General features: G+C 36.4%; 4 protein-coding genes across 6 annotated transcripts; 2 read left to right on the plus strand and 2 right to left on the minus strand.

Annotated features, from left to right (window-relative positions):
- Window positions 1-3,156: 3,156 nt before the first annotated feature.
- LOC112165655 lies at window positions 3,157-3,862 on the minus strand. Its single transcript, XM_024302260.2, has one exon. The coding sequence runs from the start codon at window positions 3,712-3,714 to the stop codon at window positions 3,331-3,333; it is 384 nt and encodes a 127-aa protein (XP_024158028.1). The 5' UTR covers window positions 3,715-3,862; the 3' UTR covers window positions 3,157-3,330.
- A 4,289-nt stretch (window positions 3,863-8,151) lies between these two features.
- LOC112201598 (transcription initiation factor IIA subunit 2) lies at window positions 8,152-8,707 on the plus strand. Its single transcript, XM_024342506.2, has one exon. The coding sequence runs from the start codon at window positions 8,332-8,334 to the stop codon at window positions 8,677-8,679; it is 348 nt and encodes a 115-aa protein (XP_024198274.1). The 5' UTR covers window positions 8,152-8,331; the 3' UTR covers window positions 8,680-8,707.
- Window positions 8,708-14,232: 5,525 nt separating this feature from the next.
- Window positions 14,233-18,362, plus strand: LOC112164803 (surface protein). 3 transcript variants are annotated; one of them, XR_005799802.1, is made up of 5 exons: window positions 14,233-14,591; window positions 14,926-15,821; window positions 15,908-16,006; window positions 16,133-16,202; window positions 18,044-18,362. XR_005799802.1 is itself a non-coding variant. In XM_040506360.1 (4 exons), exons 1-3 carry the CDS (start codon window positions 14,489-14,491, stop codon window positions 15,998-16,000), a joined length of 1,092 nt encoding a protein of 363 aa, XP_040362294.1. In that variant the 5' UTR covers window positions 14,233-14,488; the 3' UTR covers window positions 16,001-16,006; window positions 18,044-18,362. The 3 variants fall into 3 exon arrangements, 2 of the variants coding, with proteins under 2 accessions (XP_040362294.1, XP_024156889.1); XM_040506360.1 differs by lacking the exon at window positions 16,133-16,202; XM_024301121.2 differs by lacking the exon at window positions 16,133-16,202 and having other exon boundaries at window positions 14,234-14,591; window positions 18,060-18,362.
- A 124-nt stretch (window positions 18,363-18,486) lies between these two features.
- LOC112164804 (membrane protein PM19L) lies at window positions 18,487-19,575 on the minus strand. Its single transcript, XM_024301123.2, has 4 exons — window positions 19,382-19,575; window positions 19,055-19,274; window positions 18,914-18,959; window positions 18,487-18,826 (listed from the first exon to the last, which is right to left on the minus strand). Exons 1-4 carry the CDS (start codon window positions 19,506-19,508, stop codon window positions 18,743-18,745), a joined length of 477 nt encoding a protein of 158 aa, XP_024156891.1. The 5' UTR covers window positions 19,509-19,575; the 3' UTR covers window positions 18,487-18,742.
- Between the last annotated feature and the right edge of the window lie 3,540 nt (window positions 19,576-23,115).

Genomic DNA, 23,115 nt, shown 5'->3' on the forward strand with positions numbered 1-23,115 from the left:
AGACCAAAAAAAAAAAGGAAGCCCCGACAGCCCTTATGGGGAATTATTCTATACAACCAGGCGAATCTATGTAACAATATCTGATTTGTTTATAGGGTTGGGACTTTTGAGAAGTATGTGATTGTGATGCGGTCCACGTCATTGGTTTCGTTTTGGTCTGACATAGTGATCATGACCTTCCATGTGTCTGATGGTCTGGTGCTTACACACGTGGCCACGGTGTCAATGGCTCTGATCCAAAGGCTAGCTCTTGTTTCCATATGGATTTTCTTCTTTTTCAGAAAGCACTTTTTTAAATCAGAGACTAGGAATTATTGAGCTGGTTATTTTTCTGTTGGATAATATCCTAGTGTTCTAATATTTGTTCCTCAAAGGATAAAATTCATTGTAAATCAAGAAATCGAAATGATAGAGAGATAATTAGTACAGCTCGTACGTAAGAATGATAAACATAAATTGAGACATATAAATAAATTCTTGTTTTCTTCCTCAGTTGCTCGTAGTAGAGGTCTATCATCATGAGTGTGTGAAAAGCAACCTTCCTAGATTGAAAGAAACAATGTATTGAGCAGGCTGCAATTCACTTATACTATTGGAACAAGTTTTGCAACTGCTGCGAACAATTCTTATTAGTCCTATGCAATGTGATTGAATTATAATATCTTTTGATGTTCCTAAATCCAAATGCATGAACCACTAGTTAGGTATACTCAAGATCAAGTGTTTCATGTGCATAAACAAGAAACATGTGTGTTTCTAACATAAACATTATAATGAATATGACCTAAATCACGAGAGCAAAAAGTCATTGATTATTCTTCTTCTTTTGCCATCATATTGATTATTCCAGGTGCATATTAATCTCAATAAGCTAATTACTCATGTTACTCTTCCAATACATTTCTTTTTCTTTTTTTTTAGAAGAAATGTAGTATATATTTGAATGTGAACAATGTGAAAGGGTTTGAATCATTCCAGGTATAGGAATAAGTTTGGGTACATTGTTTATAATTCTATAGTCAATGAGATAAAACAATGTAATTAAGATTCACAACATGGCTAATTGGGAATATGGAGTTGGTAGAAGGATTTGAGTTTCACACTCAACTGGTTCTTTTACCTATTCTTATTTCATGGTCTCTATAATTTTAGAGTCAATGAGATAACTTAAGTAATTAAGATTCACAACATGGCTAATTAATTGGGAATATGGAATAGGAAAAAGGATTTGGGCTTCACACTCAACTGGTTCTTTTACCTTTTCTTAATTCGTTAAAATACAATTACTATATACTGGTCAAAAATTATATGTTGTCCGCAAAGAAAAACCAAAAATGATCCTCTGTTCTATCAACTTCAGTAACTAGATTACACATGTTCAGGTTATTATCAACCTCTGTACTGTGTTTATTATAATTTACTTCAACCAGTCAATTTTGTAAATATTTCAAAGGAAAGAGCGAGTCAATAACGTCCTCTTCATTTTATAATGCATTGTTAAACTCTTTCATGTGATTCTTTTGGTTAGAACTTGGAAGAGAGCAAAAAGGAGGGGACTTGAACTCATGCTTGTTCAAGTGAAAAGGCTAAGTTTAAGACAATCCCTTCTTAGTTGGTCAAAACTTAGGATTCAAGATTTAGAGTTTAGAATGTAGACGATTAGAATATTATATCGAATAATTCTTAATATCTATTGAAAGAATGCTCATATTCTTCACCCATTACAACTAACACTAAAGTCAGGTTATGCTTAATACAAATTGTTAAGAATTTGAACTCTTGAACTAAGAAAGCAAGACAATAGGAAGCTTAATTAGGCATCAACTATACTTGGTGTTCAATTAATTAGTACAGGCCGAGTAATGCCTTAATAGTTGTAAAACTAAATATTTAGGTTTAGAGTTTACAATGTAGAACAATTTTTGCTATTGACCAATATAATTCTAAGAATAACATATGTAGAAAGAAATGTCATATTCTTCATGAATTAGTCGCTATCACTCAAGTCCTATTATGCTTCATAATTAAAACTAAAAATAAAGGTAATATATATATATATATATATATATATATATATATATCAAATCAACGTTTTTATGGTACACCACAAATTTGTGAAGCGAATTTTTACTAAGGAGACAAAAAAAGTTAGTAACACATTGTACATCAATATTAGCTTATTGGGAAAACTGTTTCAGACAATACTATATCAACAAGTAAGGTCACAAATTGTTGGCCAAACTGTTGCACAAGTTATTTTCACTAGTTTAAAGGTACTGTGGGTGCATATCATTCATTTCCCATCTACAAAAGATTTTGAGGATAATTGTTGAAACTTAGTGTACGTGCCAAATAGTTATGTGTTTAAATAATTCAAGTCTTTTATTGGTCATTTTAGAGGTATAGATCATAGATGTCAGATTCATTTTCCATCTACGAAAGATTTGGAGGTTAATCGCCAAAACTTGGTATAGATGCCAAATTATTGTGTTTTTAAATAATCCAAGTAAGATTGGTCATTTTTAAAGAAATTCTAAAATACAATAATGTAAATTAGTTCCATACAAGTGTACCACCGAATGAATCTGGCCTACTCACATAAAAAAAATGAATCTAGCCTACGGTTAACATATCAATACATCAACATATCAAAAGAGAAAATTGATTCAAAACTTCATGTCACATGGAAAATCACGAAACAATGAGGCTAGAAAATTTGTGCATGCCTTCGTCATGGTCTAAATAACTCCGTCACAATCGCTAGGCACTCTTCGTTAGAGCAAGACTTTCAGACACCGGAATTTGACGTAATGTTAGCTGCTAGAGTTAGAAGTTGGAATCAAATATCTAACTACATTTGCCCACCGATTAAGAACTAGACAAAAAAGACCAAACCACACTTCCCAGACCGGCCGAACACCTCTTTCTATCTCTCCCAGAACAAACCAGGCTGTTCATGTTCTGCTGTGCCCAAGAGGCAAGAGCTAGAAGACAACATTAAAGCTCTCAAAGCGGTGGGTGCACTGCGCACCCTGCACACAGTATCTACGATTCTACGCGCCGCCCTTATCTGTAACTCTGTAAGCTAACTAAGATGCATTGCAGAATCACATTGATGAATCAAAACGAAACGTTTAAGGTAGCCAAGAAGAAATCTATACACCAAATCGGAATCAATATCATTGTTTTCCGTTACAGATTACAACTGGATTATCATTACCCAAGAGAAGGGAAAGCCACTGAAGAAAAAGAAAAAAAATGATCTTTGTATGTTCTTCATCTAATTAATGACGAAAACAAATGAATGTAATTAAAACTCTGATTAATTAATTAAGCTTCCAAGAACCCGGTCATTCTGAGAATGGAATTCCGGACTTGACTCAAATCCCTCCCCTTCAGAGTTCTTCCGTTTCCGGTGCACACTGAAAACGCCATCTTCCCTTCCACGCGCCGCCGTATGATCAAATGCGGCGGCACTATCTCTCCTTCGTCCTTGTAGTAACGCTCATCGTCGTCGACGTCATTAAGAACACCACCACCACCCCCACCGCGGAAGTCGAACACATGATTCGGAATCCTCACTGGCACCGTTTTCTTCTTCTTCTTTGTCACCGACGACTTCTTAGCGTGTTGTTGCTGTTGTTGCCGGAAATCCAAGCAGGACTCTCCGTTCTCCGAGAAGATCACCTCGGCTTCTTGAAACTCTTCTGTCATCACGAAACTTGAGACCTCTACCAGTACTTTCGTCAAAAAAGAAATGGAGGGTTAATTAACAATCTAGGAATCGATCAAGAAGAAAGCTTGAGATGAAATGAAAATGGGGTTTGGGATTTATAGGGATTTATAGGAAGAGAGAGGGATTGGGGAAGACGAATCGTAGTGAGTACACTTTGATTGTTTTGTGGTGTCAAGGTGTCGTCACAATAATCTATCAAGGCATTGAGTGCGGTCCCCGCCAGATTTTTTTTATTTTTATTCCATTTCGTTTTTTTAATCAATTTCTACGGCTTCTTCTTCTTCTAGCTCCATCTTTTTAATTATCTAATAGAATAATTTTTTTTTAATTAACCCTGTAAACGAGGCAACGAGCTACGTGCTTTTCTTGTGGCTCACGGCTCTGATCTGGTGCCACTTAGTTCTGGGCTTGTTTTTAGCTAGGAACACATTGACTTCGTGTAATTGGTTACTTACTTTGGAGCTTTGGAGCTTTGTGGGATATTCCTTCCGTTTAATTTCTACTTTCTGTTTGGTCAAAAATTGAGTTTTTGTTTTGGTCTGGCCGGGATTAACAACTTTTTCTGTAGAAGTACGGAATTGCTTCATTGCTTGGGTAGGGCAACATTGCACGTATAGTCAATTGACAAAATGGTATCCTAAAAAGAAAAATTGTAAATGGGTGTTTTTGATAAGGGAAATAATGGGTAGGTTTGAATTTTGAGGATGAGAAAATTAAATATTTATTGAATAGATGCAAAATGAGATCGGGTTCTTGGTGAATATTCTTAATTATCTGAGTTTGAATCAATTTTTTTTAGCATGGGACAGGGTGGATGCAATCGCGTAATGTGTTGGCATAATTAATTAGTAATTTTAGATTTTTGGCCATTATGTCTTTCATTTAGATAGCTAGATTTATTCATTGAATACGATATCTAAATACATGGTTGATATAGTACCGAAATCAAAGAAAATACATTTGCAGATTAGAAAGAATTAGAAAGGTTATCGCTCGAGATTGTGTTTTCTTAAAGAAAAATAATACGTCATTAATTAAATAGAAAGAGAATTCGTACTTGAGAAAGTTGAATAAATGCATCCTTAAATTTTCTATTTTCTTCTAAAAGATGAGTTATGTGAACCGGAAAACCAAAAAGCAAAGAAACCATACCGAACCTCTAGGAACTAATTAATTGAACCAGATCGAGCCGGCTCATTGATTCTAAAATCTGAACTGGACCGGCAACTTCAGTGCCATGTATCGAGGGTGTGACTTGTGTCATTAAAATAACCATACTAAAACCTAATCAATCACATTTTTTCCCTATGGCTTCTTAATTATTGGACATGCATTATCTTATTCTCTAAAGGATGAACTTGATATGTTGGTTCATTTCCATATGATAAGGCTTCAAACTAATGTTGTTTAAATTGAAACCAAACATAACCAACAATTTCACATCTTAATTTTTTTGTTGATAATTTCATATTTCAAATATGAAATACTAATATCATTGGTTCTCTCTCTCCCTCTCTTTTTTTTAGAAGAATTAGTAGCAAGAGAAATTAAAAAATACCAATGTAAAAGAGTACACGCACCCTATACTACTTATTAGCGACATGGTAAACAAAAAAGTAACAATTGCAGGGATTGATTGCATGAAGATCAAAAACACCGACCAGGTCCTCTCGCTCCACAGCAAACCAAGTTAGACCGGAAAGCTCAGATCAGCCAAGCCAAGCCGAAGCCGAAGCCGAGTTGCTTGGAGTAATCAACTTGCGGTAGTGGCTTGCGAGAGCTGTAACATTCAATCAATCATTTGGTTAAACGCGTAGGTGTAAAGCATCAGATCGCTCCACCTCGGCGGATCCTACGGCTCATGCTCCGCTTCGGAGTGGGGCCCGTTTCCGGGTAGGGGTGACCCACGTGAAGGTCCCCACCTAATTTTATCCACACCTACAAAGAATGATTTCGAATACGACAACACCAGTGGAAGGACGCCACCTGCGACGGGGGTCCCAGGTGACATCAGCATGCCGCGCAAACACGAGGGCGAAGAGAATGATTGAGCGCCACGTTGCTCCCGCCGTTGTTTTCGTGTAATAGTTGGGTGAAGCAATCGGCTGGGACTTGCAACGTGGTGGAAGTAGTTGTGCCCAAGTTTAGGAACCAAACAAAAACCCTAATTAAAGCCCCCCGTGGACTCTAGTCTAGGAGTTCAGGGCACTTTGCTCTCTTGATTTAGAGTGTGTTATGATGTTTAATTAGCACTTATTGTTATCTAGCCCAACAAGAAAAAGGAAAAACAAGGACACCGTTGACAAATTGAAATAAAGAACATGACGTTTGGACATTTGATTGAAGTACTAACACTCTTATTAGGACTGTAATTTGATTTAGTAGTCCTGAAATGATCTAATATTATATGATCGATGAAGGAATTGAGAAGCTTGACAAAAAGAAGACAATCTTTGTATGATTTAGCACATGGTCTAACAATGGTTTGTTTCCGCCTCCTCATTAGCAACGCAGTTCGTGTATTAGGCATGAAGATAGAGGACATGTTAGATTGCATGAATTTGATAAATAAGGTTCAAGAAGCTAGCCTTATTGCAATTTAACATAACAAGGAACAAGCAAGATCAAAAATATAACTTCGATAATAATTAAGCAAGAGAACAAGTAAAACTCGTAAGGGGGGATAGGTAAAGGTTGGTTCATTAATAGAAGACTCCCACGGCTATGAGATGATAAATTTGCTATAGTTGGGTAGACGTGCATAACTCTTTTTAGTGAAAACGACTAAGCATAAAGTTTTGGAAAGCCTATACATGATTTGGAATATTAGGTTTTGGCAGTCCAGATATTTTTATAATAATGATGAAGAAGGTCATCGATGAATACGACTTCAAGCTCATCTGTTTATTAAGGCCAAGTCCTTTTAATTAGTTGTGGTCAGTGATCGATACTGATCAGTGTCATGATCACATTAAGTACTCGGCGATTAGTTACTGTATTTAGTCTATGCCGTTTTTTATCTGAATCAAATTCAGATCAAATAAAAGACGTATACAGATCGATCATTCAAGAAAGTCATTTACTAATTATGATATATAAGATATATTCAAAGTCGTTGTCCATGCATGCTTCTAAGAATTTCAATGTGGTTCGTTTTTCTCTATTAGTACTACTGTCTCCATTCAAAGTTAAGTAACATCTTTTAGAGTTTTGTATTCTTTTTTACGTTTTGTGCGAAGAATTAAAATGCTAGTCCCCTGCGCGCTGATTGGGTTGACGGATTTGTAATATAGGCACGTTACAGTGAAGAAATGTTGAGTGAGACAAAACTCTCAGAGCTATGAGGATTCAATTAATATAGTCAAATTTCTAAATAAATGAGAGAAAACATACAAAAAAAACCCACTTGCATTCTAATTTCGTTTGTGTTAATTAATGAAAGCCGGAAAAGTCATGTTGTAAAATGTTTTGCTTTATTCTCATGCTCAATCATTCAAGTAAGTAAACGGATCATTACATTTTGTTACATACTAAACTTTGATCACACCAAATTAGCAGTAGATTTAAAATTTTGCAAGCAGTATATATCCTTATTTCCAATACTAACTTACATCCTAGACATCCTATTCTCAATCGGTCGATTATCAAGGTTCCTGATGGCAAAGGATGTATAAGATATCTATGTATGGATATTCTAAGTTATGTAAGGTTATTTACTCACTCCTCCTCTAAATACTAAATTATGTGTTCCTATGCATCATAGAGTAGCAGTACATGTCATAATTATTCTTTCCTTAGAACGACAGTAATTAGATATACAAAGATCGATATGATGGACGAGTAAGTATAATAATGGGGATGATCAATGTTTTGGCGTGGATCGATCGATATCAATTGCAGAGATTCTACGAAACCCTAGCTAGCTAGCTATGATGGTGCATGTGCTTCCCAGAATTTTAAATCAGTAACCAGTCAAGTTTATGTTCAGTTTACGTAAAACTTGGCAGGAGATGCGATGCATTCACATAATTAGCCAGCTACTACATCGCTAGATATTCTTCAGTTCTATTATTAGCCATAATATAATGTAGCTGATTTCTCATTTTAGGGGTATTAGATGATGATGATTTAGAAAATGCAAATTTCTGTGTGAGAATTCATATGTTTTCATTTCCTGTCATTCATATATATATATATATATATATATATATATATATATATTACATATAAATGGTCTGAAGTCGAATGAGTATGAAGAGAGATAGTACTGATCGAAAGTTCTCTACTCCTTGAAGGAAAAGGAAAAGTAGAAAGGCTTCTCCTTCTCGGTGACAGGATCTTACCTTTCCTAATCCCTGCAGAAGAAGGAGACGGCTTCTCCTAATCGACTCTGGGTCGGCTATTACATATATAAACAAGCACCCCATACCTCTCTCACAATCAAATTAGTAACTGATAGTCTGATACAGTATTCTCTCTGCCTCAATTCCCTCTTCTCTCTCATAATCTCTTCAGAAATTCATTCATCCTGATTTTGAAAGTTTGCTGAGTTTCATTTCCTAGCCGCAGGAACAGAACAACAGATATACAAGAATATGGCGACCCTTTACAGAAGCTCGGGGATCGGAAAATGTCTGGTTGAGACTTTGGAAGAGATGCTTGAGAACGGAACTCTCACCGCCGAACTTGCCTTTCAGGTTCTGCTCCAATTCGACGCGTCTATGGCTCAAGCTTTCAGAACCCGAGTGAAAAACAAAGTCTCCATCAAGGGACATCTGCATACCTACAATTTCTGCAACCATGTTTGGAACTTCTCCGTACACGATGCTGTGGTCAGATACCAGAATAATATTGGCGCCACCGTCGAGGAGAACGTTGACCGCCTTAAAATAGTGGCCTGCGACCCAAAAAGCCCTGCCGACCTTGTAATATCAATCTCGTGAATTCCATTCTACTTTTGTTCACGTTTGAGCTTTGAATTTATATGGAGGCAAAATAAGGGGCAATTCAAAATATGTGTTCCTGTGTTTGTTTATTCATTTGCATCTACATATAACTTGGATGCAGAAGTAGCCAGCTTTGCTTAAGCCTTTTCATGATTAATTGCTATTGTTTTTTACTAACAGAAAACACTACATGCAGTCATTATTTATCGACTAACTTGTTGTATGCACTCATGGGATGAGAGTGTAAAGAATTGTCACTAAATAAGAATGACCAGCAACAAAAAGTACTCAGCAAGAGTGACCAACAGACCAAGGGGAAATATTATATACGGTACTCCAGTTTGGATGCACTATTTGTACCGCCTACTTTGAAAAGTGAAAACCTTGATGTCAAAAATTAAAAAAACTCACTTGTTAAGATATTGATGGATAACTAAATGGTGCATACATGTTCTACTTGAACAAAATGAGATCCCTATTTAAATTTACGGTTTTAGCTATGCAAAGAATAATCATCAAACTTATACGGAGTTTTATCCCTAGCATATACCTATTTTGTGATGCAGTACGAAATTTGAGGGTGCATTTCATTATGCTAACGTCTCAAATATCCTGAATATCAAAATTATATATAATTAACTAGCCTTCTTGCATGCTCGATGCGCATGCGGAAGGACCGCGCTCGCGCGTGCGTATTTTATTTTTGAAAAATATGTTTCGCATATGCATGTTGTCCTTTTCCTCTTTTGCTCCGCATGTTTGAAATGATACTCATGAATGCAATATAATTTCAGTGTTGCATATTACCCAACTCTTACCACATACAGGTATTATAAAATATTGTATATGTCTTTAGCAATCAATTACTAAAAAACATAAAATTGTGTACAAAAATATGCATTGGTATATACAAATATAAACGAAAACAAAAAATTAGAAACAAACATAAACAAAACAGGGAGTTGCAACGAAGACATCGTAACAACTCGAACACAAAAGAGACTGTATATTACATAATTTTGTTAATAGGCTTCAAAAATGTTCGCACAATTAGCTTTAAGCCTATGGGTAACTGGACATGAAACTGATCTAAAATGTACATGAAGTAGAAGAAAGACACCTTGAAACTAAGAAACCCTTGTTGGATGATCTGAAAGGGACACATCGCCTGGCAATCAACCTTCATCGTTTGTGGATTTCCTAGAACTATTCTGCAAATAATAAGAAGCATAATCAGAACAAACAACGTATAAGATAAAAGAACAGAAAGAGAAGTACCTATAGGCTAACAAAGAAGAACCATACCCTAATATATACACAAAAAAGAACCCTCAACCAATATATACCCCATCTACCATTCTCATAATCAAAATCATTCAAACACACACACACACACACATTCATTCATTATTAACTTAGCATTGCTCATGACTCGGAATCTCATCGGTATTCATTGCCCTCCGACTGTACTTCTGACCAAAGTATTCGTCTTAAACCTCGCTCTCCTACTTAACCTTCTTCTTCCCTACTACCAATCCACCCTGGTTTCTCCATAATCACAGGTTTTTCTTTATCCACCAAGCATCCTTGGTCCTCTTCCTAATGGATCATTCGTGTGGACATAGCCTCCTAATTGATCCTCTCTTGCAAGACAAAATTATTCCCTGTTCAATTTTCTTCCAATAAACAAAGAACCCCAAGATTGGTTGGATGAGATTGACGCACGTAATTGATAACCATTTCAATACATACGGAAAAGGCATACCTCATTGGTCGAATTGTAGGGTAATAAATCTCTTTAACTCATTCTTGGTTCTCTGATTGCAGTTGCAGAAGTGAGGAGTCGATTTAGTGGGCAAAAGCATAACCGCTGAGCAATTTGGCGCTCTTCCTATTATACGTGTCGCGTCCTCCTTTTTATGTTTTTATGTTTGTTTTTCCTTTTATGTCCTTCATGTATTAAAATTCGCTGGCAGTAGGTTAATATAAAGGGAGGGTAATTTTTGGGATTATTGAAAATTTAACCATAAGCCTTATTGGCTTAATTAATACTGATGATATGAAAATATGGAATTCAACATATATATTAATTAGCATAAGTCACATGCTCCAATAATACCTCAACATGCATATTAGTTAGCATATGGCTAAAATAATACCTTATTTACCTGAAGTAATTTATCAAACATTTGGCTTTCTTCTCTTGCGCTCCTTTATTATATTTCTTTAATCTAAGTATCTTGTCTCTCTGAAACATTCTGACAAACATTTTTTCACAATTTTTAGAGAAAAAAAAAAACTAGTTTTTTAGTTACTACCCAAGATTATGAGAGCAATTAACTTGACTCACCCCACAGAGTGACATAGATCCAATTGTTTAATGCACACACATACAACCCCTAATCTCAAATTAGAGTAAGACAGGAGTAAAGAGCAAGTATCAGCTAGTCAAAACACCTATGCATGGAAAAAAAGAAGAAGACTTTTCTTGGTAAAAAAATAAAAATTACATGGGTTTTTAACGGGCTCAAAAGTCGAGGCCCATTCTTCCCTGGCTTATACTTTCCTCAGCCCAGATCAAACCCACATTTGTGTCTAACGAACTGAAATGGGAGCAAATAGTTTTCCGTTAAATATGAAAATGGACTAAATATATATTTTTCTACATCACACATCTTGACATCTTGTTACGATATTAACTCCCAACTTGTTGCAGTTGCTTCAGGGTCAGGGATGGGCTACTATTCAATTGGACTTGACTGTTGAGATTGGTTTGGTCTTCGTTCTTTGATTTTGGGCTTCATCTTAGGTATCTCATACATGGGTTTGGATTGTATTTTCAATCTTTTTAGTATTCTACTAAGGCTCTGCAACATTTTCTGTGAGAGTTATCGCCATGCGAGATGAAAGTCTCATGCACAGTTTTGAATGAGAGAAAGAAGTGAGGAATTCACGTTTTTGACTCTGACTTTCCCACTCCAGTCGTTGCTTTTCTTTCTGTTACTTGGAAAGTAGCTGTTTTAGCTTAAGCAACTCAAGTTTTCGATATTCCTTAAGGATTGCTCCAAGTGTAGTTGACAATTGCAGTGTCTTTGCAAGAGAGTAGTGGTCGCATACCAAGGCTAGGACTCCACATTAATTTACTTTTTAGGTAATAATTATTTTGACAATCTACTTTTATTGAATAGATATTATTTTCATAAGATCATTTCTCTTATATTAAGACAAAAATTCCATGACGAAAATTCCATGACGATTTTGTCTTGTCACTCTTGTGCCTTAAATCTTTCGTTGTGAATGAGAATTCCTATGATCGATTAAATAACACCTACAAATAGTTTAAATGCAATGTTACCATCCATCTCTATTGGGAAAAAAAAAAAATATCAAAACGATTACCAAATTAGTATTTATTTTGTTACAAAAATGGTAGCAAAGTGTGTTATTACTCCGAGTCGAAATCTGACCCACGTATATGAAACCTTTAGGCCACGTTTGGTTCGCGGAAAAAAAGCATCAAGAAATGAAACTTGTTCCTTTCCTGCGTTTGGGATGCAAATTGAAAGGAAATCGTTTCCTGAAGGAAAGGAAAATAAGGGGAAAAGTGGTTCATTCCAAATCTCAATGGAATCATTTTCCTCATTCTTTCCTTGCATTTATTACTCGGAAAATGCTTAAGATCCCAAAATGTTATACAAAAAACTTATACCAAATAAGGTGGCATGTGCCACATCATCATCTTAATCTTAATAATTTCCCACATGTCTTCCTATTTTATTCTTTTTCATTTAAAATAAAAATCAACAAGTAAAATTTTTATTTGATAGAACACCTCTAAAGTCCTCCACAATGAAGATGACCCGCCATAGCCATAGCCATGAAATCATGAATACAAGCAAAGACAAGGACAAAATTATAGACAAGAATCCGATAAAACTATCAAAGAAGGGCAAATCATGCAAAGACACTTTACTATTCTTCCGGCCTCCAATCCGAAGCCAAAAATTCTTGTTGCATCGACATCTTCCGCACCCCTCCTCAAGTGCCTTAATCAATAGTTGAAGAATCAAAGGTCGATGCTTCTAATTTCTAAAGATAAATGTCATCTTAGTTAGATTACATGACTTGTTTCAGTTATGTTTAATTTTTTTTTTCTCTTCTCAAAAAAAAAAAAATTTGTTTAATTTTTCAGGGCTGGGTATTTATAATCATCCATCTCTTTCTATACATCTATGAACTGTTAAATTTGCAGAGTTATAGATTGCTTTGTTTGATCATCACGTCTTCCTTTCAGATAAGGAAGTTATTTTAATTTTTTTTTTATAACTTTTTTAGGTTAATTGAAAATGAATATTATAAGATAGATAATATGTTGCAAATTATTTAATTGAAGGTGATGACTGGACATATGCCATGTAGGATGCTACATCCTTTGGTATTAGTTTTTTGTATAATTTTTTGGTGTATGTAGCACTACTCTTATTACTCACAACATATTATTTTATTATATTATTTACAAACTTTTTAACAACTTTCTTGATAACTTTCCTTGCGTTACCAAACATCGGAATGGAAAGCTGTTGGGAAATTTCATTTTCCTTCCTATGGGAAAGACAAAGGAATTACTTTCTTTTCCGTGAACCAAACGAGGCCTATGCATATATTGAAAAAAAAATTTTTTGTTTCAACGGACTAATTTATTTATGCCCCTTTACATCCAACCATAAAGTCAATGATATGTCCAAGAATCACATGTCCCTCATGACCCAAAATGAATGCTTATATCCAAATTAAATCATGAATCCAAGTAATCCCCAATCGAAAAACTCATTAATTCTTGACTTTAAATTAGGTTGAAGTCTTGAGTTGGCAACTGTACTAGGTTACCCATCTAACTCGACTAATAATATTAAAACTCTCATTTGCAAAAATACCAATGCAAATACCAAAATATGTTCACTTTCTTTTAAATTATTATACACTTGCATCATGTCCTCACCTTGCACATGGTGAAAAAAAAAATTGTATAAAATAAACAAGGAAGAATACCGTTGCAACAGTTGCTGATCTGCTTAAAGTTTTTGGCAATCATGCTTTGAGAGTTTGAGGTTGTATCCTAACGCGCTATCATCTTAGCCAAAGTGTATTCACTACGTGACAAACATGTAATTGTTGTTATTGTAGTGCGTAGTTATTTGTATTGATAACTTCATCCTTAGAAAATAAATTCAAGTGAGTTAATTAAACATAGCATTCAAAATTTAGAGAAATCTATGACACCATAAGAGAGTCTCACTTTATAATAATAGAGAGATGACACGACCAAATTAGATGATTAAACAAGTGATAAAGTTTAACGGAACAGTCGATATGACATATGAAAAGAAATATATACTAATATAGAAAAACATGGCATAATTCCACACCACACACTAACCCTAGTATGTTTCCCACTCTTCACTAACAAGTCCAAAATTCAAAAGGATTCAAAAACCCTACACATCAATATCAGGATCCCACCCTCTACAAAATGCCACTTGCATTAAAAATGAGACCCTCACAGTGTTGGACATCTGATAAAATTAGCCCCTAAAACCAAACCCACAGAATCTTATTACTCTCTCACTTCCCACCATCATCAATTCATCAATTTCTACGGAAATCCCAATAGATCCTCTACCAGTCCCACAAAACACGCTTTATCACAGAGGCCCAGACAGTAAATTTTGGGTCTTTTCTCTCTCTCTCTCTCTCTCTCCCTGCGTACGATCTGTGTCTGCGAGAGACCCCAGAAATCTGAGCAATCATGCCGTCAGGTGCCAAGAGGAGAAAGGCTGCCAAGAAAAAGAAGGAGAAGGAGAATCAGACCCAAAACGGGAGTTCATCAACCACCAAAAGCAACCCTCAAGGTGATTACTTTGGCTTCCCTTTTCAATAATAGACTTGACCCATCTCAAAGCTAATCGCTTTTTGAGCTTTTCGGGTTGTTCTGTCAATTTGGGGTGTTGGGTATGCGGTGGATTTTGTTGTTTTTGCTTTAATTTTGATTGTGATTGAATCTAGTTACCTAGCTGCCAGTCAATGATATTGGGTTTGGTGCTTTATGTGTGATCGTGTTATTGGGTGTGTTCGTTTAGCTGAATTGTGGTTGAAGCAATTGAAAATGATGTAAAGATTTGATTTTGATTTTGTCACTTTTATGTTGGCTTGATTGAGACTTTTGATTGGGCCAAACCATTATAGGAGACGTAAGTGATGGTGGTGAGGTTGGCTCTAAACCTCAAGCTAAAGAGTGGAGACCAGTCACTCGGGCTAAGTCCGTAGAGGGAGAATCTAGTGATGCTGAGGCTGTTCGGAAAGATGGTGGTGTTGGAATTGAGAGGGATTCGAAGGAGGGTTCCAAGAGCAACAAGCGTGCTGGGTCTGGAAAGGAATCAATTAAAGGCTCCAGTAGTAGCAGTAGCAGTGGTAGGAGTAGTTCAGATGACGAGTCTCGTGTCGTTGAAAGGAGAAGGAAGGAGAAGGGTGGTGCTACCGTTTCGGAGGAAAAAAAACCTGCTAGTGATTTGGTTAAGTCGGTTGATTCTTTACTAGCAGAAGTGACTCACTCTACTAATGAGGCACCAGCTGAGAAGACTACAAGTTTAGTTGCAGAGAAGGCCCCTTTGGCTGAGAAGACTACAAGTTTAGTTGCAGAGAAGGCCCCTTCGGCTGAGAAGACTGCAAGTTTAGTTGCAGAGAAGGCCCCTTCGCTTGATTCTGATAAGCCTGTGGTGACTGTTCACTTTACAGAAACTACTCCAGTTGACGGTCTTGTGATCTCTGGTACAGTTGTAAAACCGGCATTGGAGAGTGGTGCAGAGAAGTCTTTAGAAACTTTGACTGATTCGCTACCAGAGAAAATTGAGAGTATAGTGTGTCCCCCGCTAATTGAGAATGGTAAGGCATCTCCGACTGTGGTGGAATCTGTATCTAAAGAAAATGGGAGTAAAGTATTGCCATCAGTAGGTGTGGTGGAATCTGTATCTAAAGAAAACGGGAGTAAAATATTGCCATCAGTAGGTGTCTCTCCCGCTCAAACTAGTAATGATGCTGGATCCATTAAAGATTCTGAAATTCCAGAATATTCTGAAAGCCAGGTACAGATTGCACTTTATCCTTACCTTATTGCATCTCCTTTTGCCTTGACAGTTGAATGCAACTTTCTTCCTTGAACTTTATGCAGCCTCTAGTAGCTCCTGCCCCACGAGTGGTGGAAAAAACTTCTTGCTTTGGTTGCTGCGGAATTCTGGACGTGATAACAGGCTCCAGGAGATAACTTCAGGTTAGAAATTTTATATCAATTTCACAACTTTAAATAGAGTTGTCTTACCTTTGGTTTTTTTATTGTCTTTAACTTTTTTCTATAGTGTTTTTAACTTTTTGTCCATGTGTATATGGGGGAACCTAGGAAGTAAAAAGTGGTTGGGATGTCATAGGAATGCCATAGTTGTCCAAATGCTAGGTTAATCATGCTTCGGGTATGTTGCATTCTTGAAATCTTCCAACTGAGGTCTCATTGAGTCATTGGTGTTGCTTTGCTTGCAAGACAGTTTGTTGTTTATTTGGTAAGTTTCCACTCAGTTTTATACTCCTCTAGAAAATTAGTCTGATCAGTTTCTCCAGTGCATGACTACAAAAAGTAGTTATTCCTAGTTTAGTAAATGTAGAACATGGTACTCATTTATGTTTTACCTTTTTCCCCCTCTCCCAAGTATCAGTATTTAGATGAAATCTGGGATAAGTGGATAACGTCTCATGCCATACCTACTTGTTTGGAATTCACCAAACTCTTGCTGTTGGATAAGAGTAGAGCTTTTTCGACAGTTTCTTATGAAGTGCTTGGAAAATAATGGTGGTCGGTTTATGCTCTTTCTTTCTGTGCTTTCTCACTTTTGCCAGCTGCTCATTAGCTAGCAAGTCACAAGGTGCAACGCCAGTAAAATATTGTAGTTAAGTGCTGGAATTGTAGACACTGTTTGTCATGAAATGACTTGGTTAATATCTTTCTCATGAAGGCTTTTGTATGAGTTATTTGCTACTCATGATATGTACATTTTGATGGAAAATCAGTTTTCATGTGTTGTAAATTGTGTTCATTTTTCCCAAGTTTCAAAGGAATTTTAGTTACAATCTAGGTGGCTGTCCCACTATAGGGTCTGAGCAGTAAAGCAACGATGCCTGTGTAGTGTGGATGTAATGACCAGTAATGGGAAAGTTGAGAACGCTGTATAGAGTTTACCCTTGGCGAGTAAGGTTAGAATTTCATGCAATTTTAGCCTTTGGGGTTTACTTTCTGGAATAGGATTATTGAGGGTTTCAATTGATTTGTGGTTTGAGGAATGAAAAGGCTAATTTCGAAGAAGATTAAGGATACAAGAAAGACTGGTTACGATTACAGGGATTACGGTTTAAAAGATAAAAAGAGAGAAGCAATAGGTTAGGCTTCATAAGAGGACTTACACCATGAGTTTGAGATGGCCTTGCAGAGAAGAAAATTGAAAACAAAAGGAAATAGAAATATTTCAAGGAGTCATACTTTTACATCCCATCATTCCTTATGCCTAGTGCAGGATCTATCCTAGTACTAGAGTTCTGCTAAAGTTTGGAAGTGTGTTCCATTAATCTTCTTTGACTTACAAGTGTGCTGGATTGTTAAGGCTACTTGGCATAGATCTAATTATTAGTGGGACTCAGAACTCTTAGTTAACAGTGCTGGCTATATATGGAGGCTTGTTAACATAAATGATCCTCCGCTATTTTCCTAGCAAATGAAACAAAATGCTCCACCGGGTTTGAATTGCAACCCTTTGAGCACTAGTAATACTGTGCTTACAGATGCTTACATCTCCAAAACAGTAGTTGATGCTTTCAGCAAAACACAAACAAGAGAACTGTTTGAGTGGAAACCAGCTCTGAACTTTGAGTTAATGGTAACTAGATATAGAAGTCCAAGTGGGCTCATATCAATATCAGAACAGGGTGTCTGTTATGCTCATTAGGAGCTCAGTTTGTAATTGTTTGCACCTACTTTGATTGCGCTTGTGGCGGTTCATATATGCCTTGTCAAATGGGTTGTGTGAATGGAAGTCAGAGCCTTTAATTTGTTGGTGTCTTCTGCTTTGGGATTTTGTTCTTCTATGTTTCTCCTTAGATTGTACCTCAACATGTCTCTGTAGATTCAATCAGACTAAATGTGGGATTGCTCAACTTCGTACCAGCATTGAGAGATGTGCATTACCTTAATTTTATACAGATCCAATGATTTTACAGTTGAAGATTGTAAGACCTTCCAAACCAAATGTTGGCTAACTTTTTCAAGGTTTCCTCTGATGCAGAATCGAAGCATGATGGGTCTCAGTCGACTCTTTGAAGCATGTGAAGTGAAGAATCTGGTTCGCAAAATTTATGATATTTTGTTATTAGAACTTCTGAGTTTCTTTTTTTCCCAAAGAATAATAGGCAAGAGGCCTCCTTTGGTAAATCATTTTAAAGTGGTTATAGTTTGAGGAATGGTAGTCAGCTGAATATATACAGCTTTTACAACCTTCGTTTCTTGTTTTAATTTTGCAGAATAGTTTCTTCTGGCATTGTAGGGAAATGGAGTGACCTAAAATTGCAAGAACTTTTTTTAGTATGAATATTCTGGTGTCATAGATAGTTCAAGGTTTTTTTCCTTGAAGTAAAATACTCATTGCTGCGAGCCTTGCGGCAGTGATGAGGTTGCCTTTGGCAATTGACATCTATAAGCTATAACGCCATTGATGCCTTGGCAAAAATTCCATATTATTTTTATTCCCTTGTCCTTCAAACAGGTAAAGGAATTTTCACAAAAAATGTGAAAGAAAATGTAAATTGTATTCTTGTGCAGCCCTTACTAGTACTATGAACCCGTAACCCAATCCAATACAATCTTAACAGACTAATCACACCATACACACAACACTAGAAGGGAGTGAGATTAAACAAAAGAATGCAGACACAGCACACCCAGCACCAAAGTCACTCAACTTTTCCGAGTTCATCTTGATACAATGCCATGGATGGCTGCTATATACAGAAGCTGAGTAACTGAAAGGATGATTAAGAATGCCTCCATTGTCCTCTACAAAAAAAAAATCAGAGCAATTATGTTTCAGTATACGATATCCGGAAGAAGGAGAATGCTCAATAATGTTTCTTTTTATCATACCAGGCGGGCATTCCTGATTTCAAGCTCTATCTCCTTCCAAGCAAAGCTGAAAAAAATTATGTTCTTGTTAACATAAAAGAAGATATTATGTGATCTTGAAGGTTATCAAGGAAAACAAAGGAAATGAAATGAGTAAGGTACCCCATGGCGAGGAGAGTGAGAGTCCAGGCAATGGTAGCAGCTGCGGCCGCAGATGGCAAGCTATCAGATGTCCAAGAACGAAGATGGTTGAGTCCAGAAATGGCTGAAGCAACACCAACAACTCCGGCGATCAAAGCAAATGTCACAAAGAATCCAGTGGCAGCATTCCCCATTGGGAAGTATATGGGTGAGAAGTGCGCAGGAAGATTAAAATCAGCACCTGCAATTGATCACTGCATGTTAGTGTCGCTGGACTCCGGAAGCCTAAACTGTTAAGGGACGAGAAACAAAGATGCCAAAAAATTCATGAGGATCCAAAAGGTTTACCAATAATGAAACCATGGTCGATTGCTCTATTCATGGCCCAGCCGCCGATGCCTAGCACAATGACATACATGCAGAAGTTCAGAACCAAAAGCAAACCAGCGACAGATTTCAACTGCTGACCGGCCATTTCTGTAAGATCAAAAGCTGTTGAAGAAAAGGGTTAGCAGTGCTTGTTGTCTGTTACATTTTGGGGAAAGAGACGGGCTTATATAAGGGTTCCTTTGCATGAAGGGTTTTGGTTCTTTTCTTGTCAATGAGGTTAGGTTCCAAAGGCTAAGTGGGGTTGTAAAGGAGATAGATGCTTCATGATCAAAGCAAGCCAAGAAAAAATGCCAGATTCTTACTTGCTTCACATTTTTAAGTCTTCTTTTTAGTGGTACATTCTTCCCCTCAGCCACCAAGCTATAGTTGTTCCTCGAAGCTAGAGAACAGAAAAGGGAGATTCTTTGCCAGTTGCCAGACGGGGTCTAAATGGTAAATTCCACTCAGAGTTGCCAAAACGCGACATGTTGTTACTAGAAGCAAAACGGCGGTACGTTTCGTGTTGTTCAACACTTCAACTTCAACCCATTTTAGATGATGTTTTTCCCGCTAAATAGCCATATGCTAGGATTTCTATGATCAAATCCTATGCTCCAAGCCTCCAATTCCAACTTTTCTTCTCGTTCTCTCCTAATGAAGATCATTGAAGAATCCAACTTCTTTTGACAAGTAATTCATCATCACCGTCACCTCGATCTTATTTGCGAATTTGATTTGTTTTTAATCATTTATTATTAGAAAAAATATGACAGTGTTGGCAATTAGAAACAAGGATGAACGATTGAAATCTGGATTATTTTGAGTATTATTTTATGTAGAAAGCAAATCTTTGTATGAAAATTCAAGTTTTGTGATTGATTTGGATATTTAATTTTGGGTTAGTTTTGGTCTGAACTTTTTTTCGTTTCAATCCTCATATGAATAACTATTAGGGGTGTGCAAAACATGATACAAACCGGCCAAACCGGTCAAAACCGGCCAAACCGGTCAAAACCGACTGATAAATATGGGTTGGTTAAGATTTTTTAACTTTAAAAATTGAAAATCGGTTCAATACCGAACCAAACCATTTATAAACTGAGTTAGTTTGGTTTCTCTTGTACTTAAACCGCGAAACCTGAACCGACCGGTATGTTTGAAACATAAGAGAAAAAGTTTATATATATATATATACATAATAAATATATATTCATTTGTCCGGTTTATTCTAAGTAAGTAACTTTATTCTCAAATGATATACTATCGTATTGAATTCGAGGCTCAAAGGCCTAAAACCTTAGTATATAATCGCTACAATTTTTGTGATCATTTCAGATCACATCTCTAATCTCTCAATCTCTCATTCTTTGACCTTTAATACTATCATATTAAGCTAGTATTGATGGTTAAGTCGTTAAATAAGTGAATCACTTTGAATCTAATTTAGGTTTTAGTTTTGGACTATATGTTTTGGATTTTAATTATTGAATTTTAAATTTAGATAATTTAACACAATTTCAATTCTTGAGACTGAATTTTTACTATGAATTTTTTTATAAATAGCATGTTAATATTATATAGGTGAAAACCGCCTAACCGACCAAACCAAACCATCTTTAATTGGATTGGATTGGGTCGGATTGAGTTTTTTTTTTTTTGATGACCGGTTTTCCAAAATGCCTAAACCGCTCACTTTGGCATAGAGATGGTTTGGAGTCAAAACCGATCCAACCCAATCCGTGTGCAGCCCTAATAACTATTCAATTTTGCTTCATAATTTCCTTCTAAATAATGATTAATCTCGTGGTGTTATTTATGCAATAGGACACTCAAATTAATAAATTTAGATAATGCTCCTTATTAATTATTTATGCACAGGCATGCAATACTAGTTCTAAAGAAACTGGAGAAGTCTCGCGCGGACGTTTACGACTTGCAGTCAAAGCCGGAGGGAGGACTCTCGCCTAAGTACGATCGACTCAGAAATTCACAGTTCGGAATTCGCAGCCGGAGATATTGGGCCACATTTTGCCGTCGCCTAATCCATGGAGCCAATCACAGCCTTAGGATTTGATTCAACGATTACAGGTTACAGAGAGAGATGGGTAGGAGAGCTGTGGCATGATTGTTGGCTAACTTGGCTTGTGGGTTTGTAAATCATGTTGTTCCTGATTCCTGAACCTTACATGGATGACATATTCCATGTGCCTCAGGCTCAACAGTACTGCAGAGGCAATTTCAGAAGCTGGGATCCCATGATCGCTACTCCTCCTGGCCTGTACTTATATTTCACTAGCCCATGTTGCTTGTTTGTTTCGTAAAAGCAGCTTCTTCGTTTTCTCAAGTCTGCTCCACTGCGATTCTTTGCTCCTCGATCGAATGGTGTATTGGCAGTGGTCTGCAGTGTTCTTGTATATATATGATGAGATGATAATCACACATTTGAGGCCAAATCTTTATGAAAGAAAAGCAGCTCTTTTTGCAGTGGTTCTACCTATGTATCCTCTCCATTGATTCTTTACGTTTCTCTATTATACAGATGTTGCATCACTTGCTGCAGTGCTTGCTATATATGTATCTTGCGTGTTTGAAGAAGAAGTACTGGTTCAGTGCATTGCTCGGTGCCTTGGCAGTTGTTATTCGACAAACAAATATATATTGTATGGATATTTTTAGTGTGTTGCAGCGAGGTTATAAATGTTACTTTGGCTGGTCAAAGAGATAAGATAGGTGTAGATGATACTGACTTCTCAGTTAGAAAAAATAGTCAGCCAACTCCTAAAAACAGTGCTTCAAAGTTCAAACTTGATAAAGCGGAAGAAAGAGGACTATTATTACTATTGTTTTCTATTTTCATATTTGTTGTATTAGTCATGAATTTCTTGTACCATTTTATTAGAGTGACCATTTCATCTCAAAAGTGGGTTAGCCTTCTTACTGTAATTTGTCTGTATCTGCAATGTTTCAATTTTACTTGCATGCTTTTAAGTTATTTGTTATACTTGTCTTCAACTGTGTGTGATTCAAATTCATTTATATAGCTTGATGACATATCATTTACTTGCATGCTTTTGATTTTGTCTACCCCTTACAGCTTGATGACATAAAGAAAATGCAGTAGTATGCATTCCCTTCTTAGTCAAATTGAGAGGTAAAACATATCTTTCTCCTCTCCTAATTGATATGCAATATAGCAATATTGTTGATTTTCTGCTATAGATAGATCTTGTGATCGAAGACTGAATTTTCTGAAACTATTGTAATGTAGGTGCTTATTCACATCAATTTTAGCTACGTGAGTATTAGAAAAACATGACATGTTCCTTTAGGCTTACCATAGAAACTGTTCCTTTTACCAGTTCTTTCTCGGCCGTCAGCTCTATAAGTACTGTTGTCTGATTTTGTCAATCAACAATACTTGAGCAAAGTAACTTGCATTTGTTTCTTCTAGAGTTCCCTCTTTTACAGGAATTTGATGTTCACCACTTTGTACTAAAGTGTGTCTACTTTGGTTTTTGTATCTTGCAGCTCCCTGCTATAATTTCTCCAGGCTTAACTTGAGTAATCCCTTCCCTTGTATCTCTTACTCAAGATCAAATAATGCATTTGTTTCAGGTAATGTTTCTTTCTAGACTTATTTTCAATTTTTCATTTTGGATTTTACCTTGTCTTCTATTTAACAATATACAATTATGTTCCTTCCTACTTTACCT

Source organism: Rosa chinensis, chromosome 5, assembly GCF_002994745.2.
Source record: "Rosa chinensis cultivar Old Blush chromosome 5, RchiOBHm-V2, whole genome shotgun sequence".
NCBI classification, from domain to species: domain Eukaryota; kingdom Viridiplantae; phylum Streptophyta; class Magnoliopsida; order Rosales; family Rosaceae; genus Rosa; species Rosa chinensis.

What these genes read in the sequence shown, in the direction of transcription:
- LOC112165655 (XM_024302260.2), bottom strand. Translation starts at nt 3,714, where the DNA reads ATGACAGAAGAGTTTCAAGAAGCCGAGGTGATCTTCTCGGAGAACGGA.
- LOC112201598 (XM_024342506.2), top strand. Translation starts at nt 8,332, where the DNA reads ATGGCGACCCTTTACAGAAGCTCGGGGATCGGAAAATGTCTGGTTGAG.
- LOC112164803 (XM_040506360.1), top strand. Translation starts at nt 14,489, where the DNA reads ATGCCGTCAGGTGCCAAGAGGAGAAAGGCTGCCAAGAAAAAGAAGGAG. An exon ending in CACCAAAAGCAACCCTCAAG is followed by an intron (nt 14,592 to 14,925) that starts GTGATTACTTTG and finishes AAACCATTATAG; the next exon opens with GAGACGTAAGTGATGGTGGT. An exon ending in CAGAATATTCTGAAAGCCAG is followed by an intron (nt 15,822 to 15,907) that starts GTACAGATTGCA and finishes AACTTTATGCAG; the next exon opens with CCTCTAGTAGCTCCTGCCCC.
- LOC112164804 (XM_024301123.2), bottom strand. Translation starts at nt 19,508, where the DNA reads ATGGCCGGTCAGCAGTTGAAATCTGTCGCTGGTTTGCTTTTGGTTCTG. An exon ending in CGACCATGGTTTCATTATTG is followed by an intron (nt 19,275 to 19,381) that starts GTAAACCTTTTG and finishes GATCAATTGCAG; the next exon opens with GTGCTGATTTTAATCTTCCT. An exon ending in AAATCAGGAATGCCCGCCTG is followed by an intron (nt 18,827 to 18,913) that starts GTATGATAAAAA and finishes TTTTTTTTGTAG; the next exon opens with AGGACAATGGAGGCATTCTT.